The following is a 15,828-nucleotide window of genomic DNA, read 5'->3' as shown; positions in this document are numbered from 1 at the left end:
AAAAAAGGTAATACATTGTCAATTCGGGATGTAAATACTTTGAAGGCACTGTATGGGGTAATTCTCACAAACCGTCATGTTTTTTTAAACACTTTCCCTGGATGCCACTTCTCTTGCTCAACTAAATCTACTTTCACTCCAACAAAATGTAGGTACATATCTAATGAAGTCAGAGCTATAAATGTATATTCAGTGCGAGTCAAAAGTTTACACCTCCCATTCCAGGGTTTTTATTACATTGTGGAATCAAGTAGTAAACCCCCCCCCCAAAAAAAAGTTAGTAGACACCCTTTACCTCAAATGCCAAGAGTGAGCAGTCACCTGGAATGCATTTCAATTAACAGGAGTGCTTTAAGTTAATTTGTGGAATTTATTCGATTGAAGTCCCCTTGTCCGAGAGATTTACATGTTATCATGCCAGCCTACACAAAACATTAAGTGTTTCTAAAAATCTCGTGGGAAAAAAACTGGAACCATTCCCCTGTTTGATAGCTAGTCTGTATGGATAGAACTGTGGGGCTCTATTTTGACTGGAATTGTGTTGGTCATTAAAGTGCAGCATTTATTTCAGTTCAAAGTAGTTGTGCAAAATACTTCACTCATTAGATTGTGCTGCTTCCCCCCCCCCCCCCCCCCCCCCTTGTAATTGCTCAACGAGTCTAAAAAAATATTTTTTTTACAAATCTAGAAAATTGGGGTACTCGTTAAGTTTAAGCACAAAGGTCTGTGCAAGGCCCTGGATGAAGAGAACTTGTGACTAAAGACCATTTGTATGGCACCTGAATGTCAACGTGATGTCCAGTTTTCACCACTGACGAAACAACTTCCAACATAGCAAAAGAGCTACAAAATGTACATTCCGTTAGAAGTTAAAATTACACTTGAAAGCCATAATAATTATCATATTCTTTCAGATATGGTCTCCCAATGAAATGGATCATAAATAGTCAGTAGAATTTTATTTAAGAGTTTGAAGAAGAAAAAAAAAGAGAACTAAGGGCTCTATTCAATCCACATCGCTGAAGTTCCGCATTAAATTGTGATTGAAATGGAAATGTTCCCAAATTGCAGAGACCGCATGTCAAAGCATTTCTAAATTAATTTATTTCACGCAATCTGTAACACTTCAGCAATAGAGTTTGAATAGAGCCCTAAACATTTTTAAAACGTGGGGGAGGACAGTAGTTAGTGGAAGGGCCTTTTCAGCAAGGGTGTGGTCCGGACAGATTTCCTCAGTGTCCTGGCAATGGTGCTTGTTCGTGGCGACGTCACAGATTCCCTAATGTTGGCCATGAAACCCCGCTTGGGCTTGGACTGGACAGGGGACTTCTGGGATAGCTTGGCCATCTCTTCTTTTAACAATGCCAGTTCTTTGTCCTTCTCCAGATTGCCCTTACCTATACTCTCCAGATCCTGTGCCTGAAAACAGAGAGATGACACTGCACATCAGGTTTTCCTAAGTGAACACTGACAAACTAGGCTTAATTTGTACATACACACAGGTTCATGTAGTCTTTACCTGGTCAGCTAGCTTCTTATGTAAAGTTTCTATTTCTACCGTTTTGTCAAAGAAGCGCTCTCCGGCCTCATGTAGTGCATCATTCAGAACTGCAATCCTTTTTTGCAAAGACACAATCAGCTGGAAATAAACAAGAGACATGCGGTAGGGGGGCGGTAGGGTAGTCTGGTGGTTAGAGCGTTGGACTAGTAACCGGAAGGTTGCAAGTTCAAATCCCTGAGCTGACAAGGTACAAATCTGTCGTTCTGCCCCTGAACAGGCAGATAACCCACAGTTCCTAGGCCGTCATTGAAAATAAGAATTTGTTCTTAACTGACTTGCCTAGTTAAATTTTAAAAATGGAAATGCCAGGTTTGAGTTCCAACACTTGCGTTTCAAAATGCATTACACCCCTTTCCCTTATAGAAACACCGACTAAAAGTTATGCCTTCAGGCTGTTTCCTTACCTCTTTCTGCTCACAGAGTTTCTCCATCGCACTCTCTTTCAAAAGGAGTTTGCGTTGCTCTGCATCTTTGGAAACAGCTGTGAGGACATCCCCTGCTGAGACTTCTGAAATCAGTAGGTAGATATCAATTTAAAAGGAAAGGCTAATTATTAATAGGCTTATTGTGCACAGTTATTTGTAGTTTAAGGTATAGAATAGGCTTACTGTACAATCAGATTTACCGTTTGTTAATGAAATAGAATCAACACCGAGGGAGATGGTGTACTGGCCCGTTAACCCTTCCTGCATAGCTACAGGTGGTGGTTGTGAGATGCTCTGTGTCTGGCTGGAGTTCTCTCTGGTTGGAACCATAGATGAACTCATTGTGGAACCTGACAGCTTGTGCTCCATCTTAGACAGCTTCCGTTCCATCTCAGACAGCTTCTGTTCTAGTGCCTATGGGGGTTATGAGTCCATATTTACCAAACCTTTCCAACAACTACTAGTTTTTTTTACTTCCCAGAGGAAATAAACCATAGAAAACGATTTCCACTCAGCGGGAAAATTAAACGGGCGCAAACACTCGGCAGATCTGACCCTGAATTGACAGAATTCATATCTGACAATTTGATCAGGTGGTTGTGGCAGGACCTTGTCGATCACCTAAAGTGAGTGTCCTAGTACCTCTACTTTCTCCTGCTCAGCGATGAACTCCTCAAGGGGTACGTAATCATCCTCTATGCGCTCCAGGGCCCTCTGGTAGGCATGGTCCTTTAGGGCATCCTTGTACATCTCAAATGTGTTCTCCAGCTTCTCCTGGTAGCTCTCCTTCAGCTCAGCCACCTGACGACTAGAGAAACATTTACACAGTCCTTTTAGAAAATAATTTGGAGGACAGTTTATGGGTGTGGACAAATGCACAAAGTGGAATTGTACAATTAAGTGAAAACTACACAAATGCTAGTCATTAGATCTTAAATTAATTGCATACTATATGGCGCAGCAATGCACCCCATCCACCACCAATGTGTAGCACTGCCATGGGTATTGCATGAGAACACTAATATAGCGGAAAGGGGGAAGGCGTGATTGTGCCCCATGTAACGCTCAGGGAACACTCACTTCCTGAGTTCTTCACTCTCCATGAGTTGCTGCAGCATGGCGTCTCCCATCTCCTTGCGGATGTCAATCTCCTGGACCAAGTTCTTCCGTCGCTCAGCCAGGAGCTTGGCCCTGAGATTCTCGATCACATTTATGAGATCCTAGAAGAGAGCAGCAGTTCATAAAGTAATCAGACACCATTGATTCTGTAAATTAACATATTGCATCCATCCCTATGAAATAAAATCAGAAATCGCAGAACACTGGCAAAATCTTTTAGACCGTTTGGATGGAAAATACCTCCTGGGGTAAAATGGACATGTCTGCTTCATCCTCATCAAGCAGCTCTTCTTCAGACAGGTAGTTCTCTAGAGCCTGGTCATCGATGACCCCGTTCTTCAGTAGAGGCTTCCCATCGCGCCCCACCAGCCGCGGGGTCAGAGACTCTAGACACTTTGTTGGGATCAGCTGGACCACCTAGGACAACAAAGGTGATTAGTACCCATAGGGCTCTGGCCAAACAGTGCACTATATAGGGAATAGGGTGTCATTTAGAACACACTTCCAGTACTTCAGTTTAGGGTGTCGTACTCGTTTACTCCCCCTACCATAATTCTCACACTAATCCTTATCAATGCGGGAGGGTGAACAAGTACACTTTGTGGCTAGACATTTCAACAAATGGAATTTGACCATGACACCTATAAGGTGATTAAGGGCATTGCAACTGAACACTACATTTTTCAACCCGTGAGAAATTCAGAGTCAACTCTAAACCGCGATGGAGTAGAATGTGGACAGGGTGGGCGAGAGACCAACCTGCTTAGCGATGGCAGAAAACTTCATGACATGGAGAGTTTCGTCATATGTGGAAGCACACTGATTGATGTTCACAATCATGGAGGCTCGGCCCTTCCCACAGAAGATGGACTGGAAGAGACGGGTCAGTTTGCTCTCCCTGAAGGGAATATAGCCGTTCTTCATCCTGATAGAGGGGAGGAAAGGATGACAACTCTTGAGTTTATCAAATATCAGCTTTCCAATCAGTTTCATTCAGGGTTTAAAAACATCCTTTTTTTTATTTATTTACCTGACAAATCAGGTTTGTGTGCAGCATTTGGTCAAATTTGTCGAGGTGGTTTTGTAGCAGTGGTTTTTAATAAGTCATTCTAGTAATCAATGGCAGTACTACTTGTTCTGTACCTGTCACTCTGATTGCTGCGCAGGGCAGCGATGCATTTCCCCAGGATGAGCAGAGAGTTGTTGATGTTACCCGCTTCCTTCAGCCTCTCCCCAAACGTCTTCGTTTTTCCGCATCTTTCCGAGCCAGCCAGGTCACACAGAGAGAGTCTGGGGTGTAAAAAGAAAAGAAAATCACATCGAGTAGGAGATGTTGCAAGGATGGGGTGGTGTCACATGGCTCTATGGTCATGCAGCTTATTCAGACTTGGGACAAAGCGTGGACTCTTGAGCAAGTTGCAGCACAGCATTGTAATTCATCCTAAAAAAAACTTGTGAATTTACTCAAATAATGAAGCTGACAAATGAAGGATTTAACGGAGGAGTCGATTTCTGGTAACTGCAGTTAGGTGAACAAACCATTGGTTGGATTGTGTTTAAGCACGTAGAGAAACAAGCATTGTTTGCCAGTGTTGGATTCTAGCTTGAAACACACATATTCATGTTATCATATTAAAACATTGATTACTTTAAAATATGTATGAAGTTAAATAAGTTGAGCCTATGGAGGCAGGCAAAGGGCAACAGTCTGCTTGTAGTCACTGATACAGTAGGAGAGCCGTGGATTAGGGAGGAGTGAGGAATTCAGCTCAAGGTCAGGTCAGATGACGTGAGGAGGAACATAGCCGATACACACATGCCCACAAAGTTTCTAGTAGGAGGCGGGGCCAAGACTACACTTGTGAGAGGAACCAATGAAGTTTCTGAGTAGCAACAGATCTGTTGGCTAGCTAGCTGTGCACGGAGGCGACTCCTAGTAGGAAGTTATAAATATATGTGCTTGTGGAGACATTTCTTTGCAGCCGTTTGACCCAATGGGTGAATAAACTTGGTTTGAGTTTTTACTCTGTTTAGAACCTAACACCAGGTACAATATGGATGAAAGTTAATACTCACTCTGACATCATCTGAACCTCAGTTCCATCAATTCTCAGTAATTTGATGGTAAATATGCTGTGGCTGTTGTGACAAGGGGAAAAACATAAAGATGACAATTATTTTATGCATCTCAGCAATCCACATAGAGTATAAATCAAATGTGACTGAACATGCCTTCTGCTTGATGAATGGTTCATCTTAGTGGAAGCAGCACTTCGGTTTTTATTTCCAACTCTGAGAATTTTGCATGCCTCCTCAGAGTTGTGAACATTGATCCACTTTAGATCTGAAAAGGGAAAATAGGATTAAGTCCATTTCAATACTACATGAGCAAAGCAACCATTGAATAAAATGGAAGGGAACTTGTGGGCACTTTATTTCAATGGGCACATCATCCCACTGCCTCCCTACACACACACCTCTGACATACGAGTTTCCCGCACTGTCCTCACACACACGGAGGGCTGTGCGTCTCTGTGTCTTGGAGGTGGGCGACGCCTGCAGCAGGTCATACACACTCTCGTTGTAGATCTCGTAGAAGGACACCCACAGGGCGAACTGGCTGCGGTCCCCAGACACAGCCACAAACTCAACTAGGATGCAGAGAACCACAAATGATCCCGTTATGGCATTTCTATCAATGGCCAGTCCAGAATCCAGATGTTTGACTTGAACAGAAATGGGCTTACAGATGTGATGTACCTGTGTTATCGTAGGAGACTGAGAAAGAGAGGCTTCCAGTAGAGGAAGAGTGGGATGAAACTCCACCGACGCGTGGGGGTTCATTTTCCTATGTGGGGGTGAAGAATGAAGGGGGTTAAGAGATCAGGGTAACAAATAAAAGCGTAAGACAACTTCACATGACCCATCAACTAATTAGGCTACTCCACATTATGTGTCCGTGTTCACCTCTTTGAGTAGAGCAAATATAGCTGCTTTGGTGTTTCGTTCCTGTTGGACCTGGTCAGGCCCTAGGTACTGAGCGTCACTACCGAGGTACGGCTTCAGATCCATGTTCTCATACTGTCTCCCTTTGATGTGTCTGAAGATGACATCCAACGCCTGGGGGAGAATACCAGGGTCTTTCTGGGATCCTGCAACATAGCAACAAAAAAAAATACAGAAAGTCTGTCCCTTGCAGCCAGTCCTTCATTGACTAGTAGTCACAGCCAGCTGCATAGGTTTCAACCAAAGTGTAGAAACCCTGGATGACAGAGAGGGGGCGATGTATTTAAGCCACTGCACAGCCATTGTGGTACTCCATTGTAAAGACTTTTGTAAGCTATAGAAATGCATTTATGTCTACAGTCATTTGACAAGTATTTTCTATTACAGACACCTTAATGCATATTTTTAAATCACATTCATAAAAAATAAACATTCCTTATCTTTTTGGGGAGTACTAATGCTATGGTCCCCACTACAAAAAAAATACTAAGATAGGAATGAATGCGATTCTACAGCATTTCAATGAAATGTTTCAAGCACAAAATTGTCTATGGAGGACTGCTTCTGAGTACCACCCGTATTGCATTGGGTGGCTTCAAAGCCTCCAATTGGCCAACAAATAGAATAAACATCATTGGTTTCATCAGGTAAACTCAAGGATAAAGACGTACAGTCTGTCAAATGGGATATGGGGCAAAAATTCTGTGTTAAGTGTGAGTCTCTCTCCCTTGTCCTCCAACATACCAAATGCAAGAACCCCCCCCCCCCCCCCCAAAAAAAGCAGATCCTATCCAAACAGAAGTTGGGCAGCATAATTAGCAGGAAGATCACTATGAGCAGAGAAGTTACTTACTAGCGGACTTACCTTGAATTGTGTGGGTCTTGCCTGCATTGGTCACACCATAGCTGAAGACTAGAGCATTCTTCCCCTCCAGATAATCGTGAACTTGGCTTTTGATGGTGCCTTCGAAGAGATCTGCCTGCTTTGTCTCGGGCCCAAAGATCTGAGTGAAATTAAAACATGAGACCAAGAACATTACATTTTAGTCATTTAGGAGGCACTCATATCCAGAGCGACTTACAGTCAGGATCAGGAACCACCTAATTGTTCCTCAACAAGGCATTAACCACATATGTTAGCCAAACCTGAGAGAATGAGAATGTGTGTATCGCCTGGCCAACTCCCTTCTCACTGCTCTTCATGGTAGCAGAGCCTTTGGGCGCATGCAGCATTACGGTCCTGGCATTCTCAAGAACCACACAACCCTGCCGAGAGACAAGAAGATCGTGGGAGAGGTGTGGATCAGGGAAGATTGTTTACAGGACATTAGGAAACGGGACCTTCAAATAGTTTTTAAACTTTTAATAAAAACCCAGAGTCAAGACAATGATATGGTACATTTGAAACCTGACCATATACTCTAAAATATTACTGTTTAGATTAGGATCAGCATTTTCTTTTTTTTTTCCCCCAACATCCCCATTGCCACATACCTGGTCCTCATTGCTGGAGATCTCATCCTTGGAAAAGGGCCTCACCCTTAAGTAGACCCTCAAATGCTGGTGTCTCTGCTGCTGCTGTTCTGCAGTGTCCAACACCTCACTCTGGCCAGGGGGAAAAACATCCGTTAAGTCAATACAATCATGTGTTGCATCCTTAATAGAACCCTATTCTCTACGAAGTGGTCAAAAGTAGTGCACTATATAGGGAGCCATTCTACAAATTACTCAAACTGTCAGTCAATAGGCCATTGTAACATTATCAGAACTTCAACATTGCAGGCTCCCAAGTGGCGCAGCAATCTTTGACACTGCATCTCAGTGCAAGAGGCAGCACTACAGTCCCTGGTTCCAATCCAGGCCGTGATTGGGAGTCCCATAGGGTGGCACACCACCGTTATCCAGGTAGGCCGTCATTGTTAATAAGAATTTGTTCTTAACTGACATGCCTAATTAAAAAGTGACATTTAAAATAAAAGATTTTAAAAACCTTGGGAGTACCTGCGTAGAAGCAATAGAGGAGAGTTCTGAGAGCACATCTCGATGGGGATTACATGCATGGAGATCATTGCATGTAGATTCCATTGCATCAAGTACTGTGCCATCATGGGTCAAGTCAATGATTGTTGTCATGTCTAAGCAAGAAACAGATGGTAAGGTTTCAAACGTATGTGAGAACCAATAGTTTTGCTGTATTTCACGTTTACTTACGACCGGATGAAGCCATTGTGTTGAATGAAATAGATTGCTTGTTAACGATTAAGGAAAAATGCTCTCCAACAAATGTTGATAAAAAAAATAAAAGTATTGTATATGAACCTAAACACAAGACAACATGCAGTCAGAATTTCCAATATCAGTAAGCAAAGAAACTCCACATAAGACCAAACAACTTCAGGTTAAAATCAGTACTTAATTGAGAACAGGTGGAATCCTGGGTTAACCAATCACTTTTCTGAAGGTTTGCACAATCTCAAATTGGCCCCTACCTACTGGTTATAGGTCCATTCCCCAATTGGTGATGTCATTAGGCAAGCTGAAATTTCCACCCATTCAAACCTGCTGAGAAGGTTCTGTCTAGATTTTATTTTCAACCAACGCTTGTATTTTTTAAAACTTTGTGTTCATTCAGATGTTGTACAATGTGACACATGAAAAAACAGGATTTTGTCTGCACGGGGGCTTTAAAGGATTGGCTTGGCTTAAGCGAACCGAATGTAGTTGGCACATAATAAAATCCCTGAGCGGAGTTCACACCCAGTTATCAGCAGAAAGGGAAACTAGATCGAGTTAGATGTATCCCTGAAAAACAGAATTATAATTTGTCAAAATCCATTGAGTTAGCATGGTACTAGATCCACCTTGTCCTCTGATAGGCTATGTAGAATGTCAGCCACACTGTATACATCTATCCATGCCTTTCAGTTATCTCCATGTGTCAAGGGTGGGGGCTTCAAATCCATAATTTAATTCACACTGACTATACAAGGCATGCCTTGTCTACAACATGCTAGACTTAATCCAGTCACCATTTGGCACCCAGGTTAAACAAGTTCAAAATACCTTTTTCTGGTTAGACAATAAGTGCAGTTGAAAGCAACTGCCCACCTGGCATACTAGCTTATTTTCATTACATGACACTTAGCTATTGAAATGTACTTGTATTACTCTCCCATCCCCACCCTAAAATAAATTCCAGAATGTTCAGCTGAACAGACCTTGTATTGCAAAAATATTTTACACTCACAGGTGGGAAAGGAACACAATCAATGACCAATAACCAACCCATTAAGGATTCCCCTTTCTTCCGTGGTAGCATTCGAAGGTTTACTAGTTTCCACAAACAAATGTGGTCTTAAAGTCTTCACCATTGACAAACATCCTGTACTGCAAGCCCACACCAGGCTCAGCAAAGTTAGGAAAAGCGATTGTATGAGTTTCTAAAATAGTCCTATATTGACTGAGCCAATTTCATAGAATAAATGTACCAATAAAAGCATCACTCATAGGTAGTACCTGTAACCCCCTCAACATTTAATGAGCCACAATATCCACGCAATAATGTTTAAAGCTTTTATTGCATGGGGTACAAAACAGCTTATGCATCAGCGATGGTGACCTCAACCTCTACACCAGGCTCAATGCTGATTGAGGTGATCTGCTTGACAATCTCAGAGGGACTGTGCAGGTCGATCAAACGCTTGTGGATCCGCATCTGGAAACGATCCCAGGTCTTGGAGCCTTCTCCACAGGGTGTCTTTCTGGTGGTGATGCGCAGAGTCTGAAAGGAGATGAGAAAACAAAATAACACAGGATACCACCCATCAAATGGTGAGGTGAAGTGTCAATCAGTATTTTGCCCAAGTTAACACAACGCCATAACTTGAACACCATTCCCTGGAGCCTAATGCCACCTGGTGGAAAACAAACTACCATTTCCCCTCAGCCTACTTAGCCTTAGTGATCTTTTTATTTGAAAAAATTGTAATGTCGTCCCCTATTCAATCAGAGCCACCACTGGGGAGTGGGCAGAAAGCGAAGGGTCGTTGATTTGGCATCACCTCAATAGAGACCCAGGGTAGACCACAGATGGGAGTCCCAGGCTGTCAAGGATGCGGGAAGGACCGTTGTATATATCTGGTGTACATACCTTGGTGGGCATACGGACTGGACCCTTCACCTTGAGGTTCTTCTCCTTAGCTCCACGGATAAGGTCTGCACACACTAAGAACATTAAGTGAAAGGGCTGCATGTCAAATAAAGGTGACATCATGCACTTCAACATGACATCAATGGGTGCACATAGCTCAGAATAGCGTATTATGAATCAGAATGTATCATAGCATTAGCTATGTCATATTAAGTTGTTATCCTCATAGCCAAAGATGTTGACAAAGTTAAGGTATTTAAAGTGAAGGTACCCTTCTCCAGAGACTTGACGTTGCGGCTGGTGAGGGTGATACGGATGCGATGGATGGCAACCTCAGCCTCAACAGGGGCTTTACCGGTGTCCTTGAACGCCTACACATGCGCAAGGAAAGAATCACGCATGTAAAAAAATATATACATATTTTTACAAAAGAGGTCAAATAAATTGAGTGTGCTTCAAATGTGTAGTCATGGCTCAGAATAGCGTATTATGAATCAGATTTTGTCATAGCTTTAAGCTATGTCATAGCAAGTTTTTATCCTCATAGCCATTGGTGTTGAAGTAATGAACGCATGTATTGTAGCCTATTCTGACGGTTCTCAATCCAAGCTCCAGAAATGAAGCGATGAACGAGAATTTCAGCAACTGCAGCATCCGTGATAGACCCTGCTGTTTCAATGGCCAATTTAAAATGCAGACGAACACCATAGTATTAGTTAGTTATTGATTTTAACGTTCACTGAAATATTAACTTACAGCTACATTATCGTGGTTTGGCGTCAAGGTGTAGTAAACATCTACACTTAAGGCTTTAAAGTACGTTATCCGAGCATTCGTGTCATGCTGTTTGGCATATGGGGAAGAAATAATGAAAGGGAGGGAAATGTCCTGTTGGCCAATAAGCTAACGTCAGTTCGTTAGTTAGCCAACAAGGTAAAGCCAAAAAGCAGGAAATGGGTCAGACTTCAGTTACTCGACTCATTTAGAAACGACCCAACTATACCTCGTCACATTAATACAACTCAGAACTAATTCAACGTTCTGATTCGACCCATTAAAATTGGCAGAAAGCCATCCAAAACGAATAGCTACCTACCCAGCCATCTTCACTGGCTAGTTAGCTAGCTAGCAACTACACGTGCAACTGCCCGGATTCAGAGCGACCAACGTTAACATACTGATCATCTATTTACAGTCTCCGCATTGCGAGCTAGCTATATGAAGATGTTTACGAATAGTTGAAGATATAAAATGTTACCATGTTGTTTATATTCCTGACCGACTTATTCGTAAGTTCCAAGCGAACAGCGGTGAGTCAGGAACGTCAGTTCTTCGCGAAAGGGATTGAGAGAGGCCTGCTTCCGTATATATACACACTACGTCCGGGCACCACGTGACCTTTGTGCCAATAGAATAGCCTGAACACCAAGGAGGCGTATCTGAACCAAATCACCCCTAAAGGACCCGTTCGAATATTTCGAAAGGGCACCCGTCCTCCTCTACTCCCTTGAAGACTTGAATATACCAGATACTTTATTATCCGAGTTTTCTACGAAGTAATGTCATGTCTGTTTCTATGTAATTAAATAATTGACTTTGTGTTATCCCTGTAAAGTTGTGTACTGTGTATTTTTGTTTGTTTCAAATAAAATCAATCCGTTCTTCCAAGGGACCTAGCTTTCTACCTTCCACCTGAAGAAGCCTGTAGTTTCTCTGTTGTGTAGAGTATGGTGCTGTGGCCAACATGGGTAAACTCTTCTGCCTTGTCTGATATGTGATTATTGCCTGTGTTGCTGTCTGCTATGTAGGGCTGTTGTTGCTTTTTATGTGTTGATGTTTTAACCACCTTCAACTAGCAATTTCATAGCCTAAAATTAGGTAAATGTGCAGCAATGTTGATATTTTTTTCCCTTATTAAAACACAAATGGTTCCATTTTCTTCTGAGACATGACACACTCATTGTATACATTTAGTTGAAGGTTAGGCCATAGATCAGTCAGCTTAAGTTAGTTTAAGTGTAAGCCTAAACACACAATTACCAAACAAATTATTTCAACATGAGCAAAACAGGTTAATTAAGCTGTTTCAGTTGATGCTATAGAAGTCATCCCACTAATGCTATTACAATACTAGAAACACCATTCCAGTACGAATCAAGGACGTTTAATGAAATCTCAAATATCTAAACTTTACATACATTTCAAGTGTGTTACATGCACAGACTGCTGCTGACATTAACATTTATTTGACATTGAAACATTATTAAATCCTTATAAATCAAGTAAACAAGTAAAACAATCTAGTCCACAGAGCAAAACCAACTTCAAGTATCAGAAATGTAAATCGTTCAAGAGGTTCTGCGTTTAAAAAATGAGTAGATTAGGTAGCATGTGTTATAAATACACTTAAGCAGAATTGGCAGAAGAATGGCAGAATCAAACTAATCTGTGGTGTCCCATTGGGGCTTGCCTTTCACAATTCACTTACATTCAGTAAGACAACATGTGAGTCTATAACTGGCTGTGCGTAAAAGCTGTGCGTAAATTTAAAAATGTGTAAAAATTTATGGACACAACTGACGGATCATACCATGAATAGGCTGGCTTGAAAATTACAAATAAAAAGGTTAATGTTCGGACCGAATCTTGTCCAGATCTGTGATGACATCTTGGGCGCTTGGTCTCCAGCTTGGCTCACCGCTCCAGCACTTGGACACAATGGATCGGCAAAGGTCCCCATGGTGTGACTTGAAGGACTCATCAGTGACCGAGGGGCGTAAATCGTATGCAACTACTGCGTATAAAACATATTGCCTGTCGCCTGTATAGGGCTGCTCTCTGGTGATCATTTGCCAAATAGTGATGCCAAGGGAGTAGATGTCGGATTTTGGAGACACGTCTCCCCCCTTCAACAGCTCAGGCGCTCGGTGGGTGTAAGTGCCCCCGCCAAGACTCATTTGGGGGCTGGGCCGATCCCTCCCGAGCTCCAATTTCAGTGAACAGCCAAAGTCAACAATCTTACACACATCCTCCCTCGAAACCAATACATTGGCAGGTTTGATATCCAAATGAACAATACCATGAGAATGCAAGAACTGAAGACCATGCGCAATGTTTTTGGAAAACGTAATCCACCTGTCCACTTCGAGCGTCTCTGCGCAACCGTAGATGACCTGGTGGAGAGTTCGTTCACCTGCGTATTCCATCACTATTGTGCCAATGTTGTCCCCGTTTTCTAAATTCTCCGGTATACACGTGGTAGCTGCTATAATTCGCACAATGTTCTTATGGCGTAAGTGAGCTGCATTTAGCTCAGCCCAAAAACTTTGCCTGGAGGCGAGTTTATTCTTGACGCATTTCTTCACTTTTTTGACAGCGACAGTCTCCCCAAAGTACACACTTCTGTAAACGGACCCAAACCCCCCAGATCCGATGGGCTGCATGGATTGCAGTTCCTTCCAATCAATGGTGGATGACCATAGCCTGGTTGCGACCTTCCCATGGAACCGTTGAGTTGGAATTCGTAGGGTGGAATCGTTGGAATACTTTGCCAGTGGACTGCTGCAAGCTCCAAAATCTAGAGATGGATAAAGGTCTTTAGGCAACAAGCGTGTCAGGGGAATTGGGGATGGCATGTTCGAACCACCTAGTGCGCTTGCTGTAAAACAAGAGATTGCGCGTGTTGCCTGTCTATTCACACAGCTGTCATTAGATCAGTTGATTGCTGGACCAAGAGGTAGCCCTAATGAGGATTTGCCTCTGATTTAAAGTCACAGTCACGTTTTTTGTGGGAGAAACTTCAATCGTGTTTGAAAAGGTAAATCTTGCTCTCATTAAATGTCATTCATTGAGCACTGTATATGATAGAAATCAAGTGCTGCACGTAAAAATGTCATTGGATGAATACATTTTTTTGTCAGTAACCTTCTTTGTTGATCTGCACATCTAACAGAACCAGTGGCTAAAAGCACAAATTGGTTCAATATGCATAGGCTTATCTTCCAGTAAAATGTATGAAATATATTAGATTTTTGTCTTGAAGACCTTGACTATGACCAAGAAAGTCAATTCAAATATGATAAAATAAGAAGAAATAATTCAAACTCCAGGACAATTCTCATGCACTTGTTTCACTATATAAAACAACATTACAGCACTCATTTTACACACATACTGACACACACTTAAAAAATGCACCAACAATTGTGGACTTTTGCATGAATCCTTCTTTTATGTTTATTGAGCTTTCATTACACTGTGTAATAACAGTGGAGTTGAAGACTGCAGCTCTTCTCTCTCATAGCAGCAAGGTAGTATGAAAACAAATCAGGTTACTCAGCCAGATAATAAATAATCTGTCTCTTTGGATGATGTCAATGTTAGAACATTTATAAAAAGCTGCAGCGTTAATTTCTATTTTACACAACTTATACACAAATATATGAATTATTTTGCCTATATTTATACAAGTACAACAGTAGTTTGTAAAATAGATTTTAAGTAAAATATACATGATTAGCAACATGAGTCCATTCTCACAGGATGGCATTGCAATGAACAACAAAACCAACATGGCTGGAATGCAGTTTGCCTCTGAACAAATCCCTCGCTATAAGTACTACTAGTCCTTTTAAAAAATGTGTCCCCTATCGTGGAGTCATTATCTTCTTCATCATCATCTTCACCAAGGTAATCTCAGCCTGATTTTATACTGAGGCAACAAGTGAACACTCTCCCAAGCCCTTTCATGTCAATCACCAGGATGACAAAGGTTCCCCCATCACACCGCCATACAAAGTGAATGAGAGAAGCATGTGACATTACAGGCAAGTCCATACAAGGCCACAAATAGTCACAGTACAAAAAATATATGTATATGAAAACAACCAGGCACACACCATACAACTCAATTTTATATTTTTGTAAAAACAAAACAAAGAACTAGAAAAGAGGTCTGTAGCACCTTAAGGAGCTTTAGAAGTATCCATTAGCAGCTTGATCCAATACCAAAATATTGCAATATTGCAGTGTTTCTTACATACACATTCAACATGGTTCACTGGCACCACTGAAGCTTATAATGAAGGTTGACATGAATTGCTAAAGGTCTGTGTCTCTCACTGAAGAAACCCCTCCAACCAGATACGGAGTCATCCATCAGGGAACAATAAAAGTGTAAAATATTGGGGATAAAAAAGTATATGAAAATATCAGTGTCCCCAAGCACTTGAGCCTTCTAAGTTACTCCAATACATTTAGACCAACCTGTCAATTAAAAAATAATGTTTAAGGCAACCAAGTTTGTTTATTAAGTGTAAATACTGGGATAGCTACATACACTAGCTCTCTGAATACTTTATCAAGGGTTAAAAGTCAAACAAATTGCCAGCATAGATATAGATGGTAAGAAATGTGGCATATTTGAAATGGCAGCAATGATGTGAAAATAGAGTCTTTACTATCCGACAGATAGATCCCTCAATGAGACACACAGAACATTTGTGCAAGTAAAGCAAATGACACTTAATGATAGTAAAACACTGTAAAAATGGTACCTGTAAAAAATA

General features: G+C 41.7%; 3 protein-coding genes across 6 annotated transcripts; all 3 read right to left on the bottom strand.

Annotated features, from left to right (window-relative positions):
- Positions 1-942: 942 nt before the first annotated feature.
- Positions 943-8,534, bottom strand: zgc:56231 (KISc_KIF23_like and GBP_C domain-containing protein). 4 transcript variants are annotated; one of them, XM_020494633.2, is made up of 19 exons: positions 8,323-8,534; positions 8,113-8,246; positions 7,606-7,716; positions 7,258-7,377; positions 6,977-7,115; positions 6,073-6,257; positions 5,866-5,953; positions 5,583-5,756; positions 5,338-5,449; positions 5,182-5,244; positions 4,249-4,395; positions 3,865-4,030; positions 3,346-3,522; positions 3,067-3,206; positions 2,629-2,794; positions 2,187-2,400; positions 1,966-2,069; positions 1,520-1,639; positions 943-1,439 (listed from the first exon to the last, which is right to left on the bottom strand). In XM_020494633.2, exons 1-19 carry the CDS (start codon positions 8,336-8,338, stop codon positions 1,398-1,400), a joined length of 2,418 nt encoding a protein of 805 aa, XP_020350222.1. In that variant the 5' UTR covers positions 8,339-8,534; the 3' UTR covers positions 943-1,397. The 4 variants fall into 4 exon arrangements, with proteins under 4 accessions (XP_020350222.1, XP_020350221.1, XP_031691957.1 ...); XM_020494632.2 differs by having other exon boundaries at positions 943-1,419; XM_031836097.1 differs by having other exon boundaries at positions 943-1,419; positions 1,966-2,066.
- A 1,136-nt stretch (positions 8,535-9,670) lies between these two features.
- rps20 (ribosomal protein S20) lies at positions 9,671-11,645 on the bottom strand. The gene is made up of 4 exons (XM_020494634.2): positions 11,520-11,645; positions 10,533-10,632; positions 10,262-10,335; positions 9,671-9,892 (listed from the first exon to the last, which is right to left on the bottom strand). The coding sequence occupies exons 1-4, from the start codon at positions 11,520-11,522 to the stop codon at positions 9,710-9,712; spliced, it is 360 nt and encodes a 119-aa protein (XP_020350223.1). The 5' UTR covers positions 11,523-11,645; the 3' UTR covers positions 9,671-9,709.
- Positions 11,646-12,409: 764 nt separating this feature from the next.
- Positions 12,410-14,004, bottom strand: mos (v-mos Moloney murine sarcoma viral oncogene homolog). The gene has a single exon (XM_020494087.2). It carries the CDS (start codon positions 13,894-13,896, stop codon positions 12,889-12,891), a length of 1,008 nt encoding a protein of 335 aa, XP_020349676.1. The 5' UTR covers positions 13,897-14,004; the 3' UTR covers positions 12,410-12,888.
- Between the last annotated feature and the right edge of the window lie 1,824 nt (positions 14,005-15,828).

This window comes from Oncorhynchus kisutch, linkage group LG11 (genome assembly GCF_002021735.2).
Source record: "Oncorhynchus kisutch isolate 150728-3 linkage group LG11, Okis_V2, whole genome shotgun sequence".
NCBI lineage: Eukaryota > Metazoa > Chordata > Actinopteri > Salmoniformes > Salmonidae > Oncorhynchus > Oncorhynchus kisutch.
Note: the sequence above shows the minus strand (reverse complement) of the source record. Positions and strands in the feature narration are given on the sequence as shown.

Coding starts and splice junctions, on each gene's coding strand:
- rps20 (XM_020494634.2), bottom strand. Junction 10,336..10,532: donor CGTCAAGTCTCTGGAGAAGG/GTACCTTCACTT, acceptor TAATGTTCTTAG/TGTGTGCAGACCTTATCCGT. Junction 9,893..10,261: donor CAGTCCGTATGCCCACCAAG/GTATGTACACCA, acceptor ATCTCCTTTCAG/ACTCTGCGCATCACCACCAG.
- mos (XM_020494087.2), bottom strand. CDS start 13,896: ATGCCATCCCCAATTCCCCTGACACGCTTGTTGCCTAAAGACCTTTAT.
- zgc:56231 (XM_020494632.2), bottom strand. Junction 4,031..4,248: donor CGCAGCAATCAGAGTGACAG/GTACAGAACAAG, acceptor CCCCTCTATCAG/GATGAAGAACGGCTATATTC. Junction 3,207..3,345: donor TGTCCATTTTACCCCAGGAG/GTATTTTCCATC, acceptor GCTCTCTTCTAG/GATCTCATAAATGTGATCGA.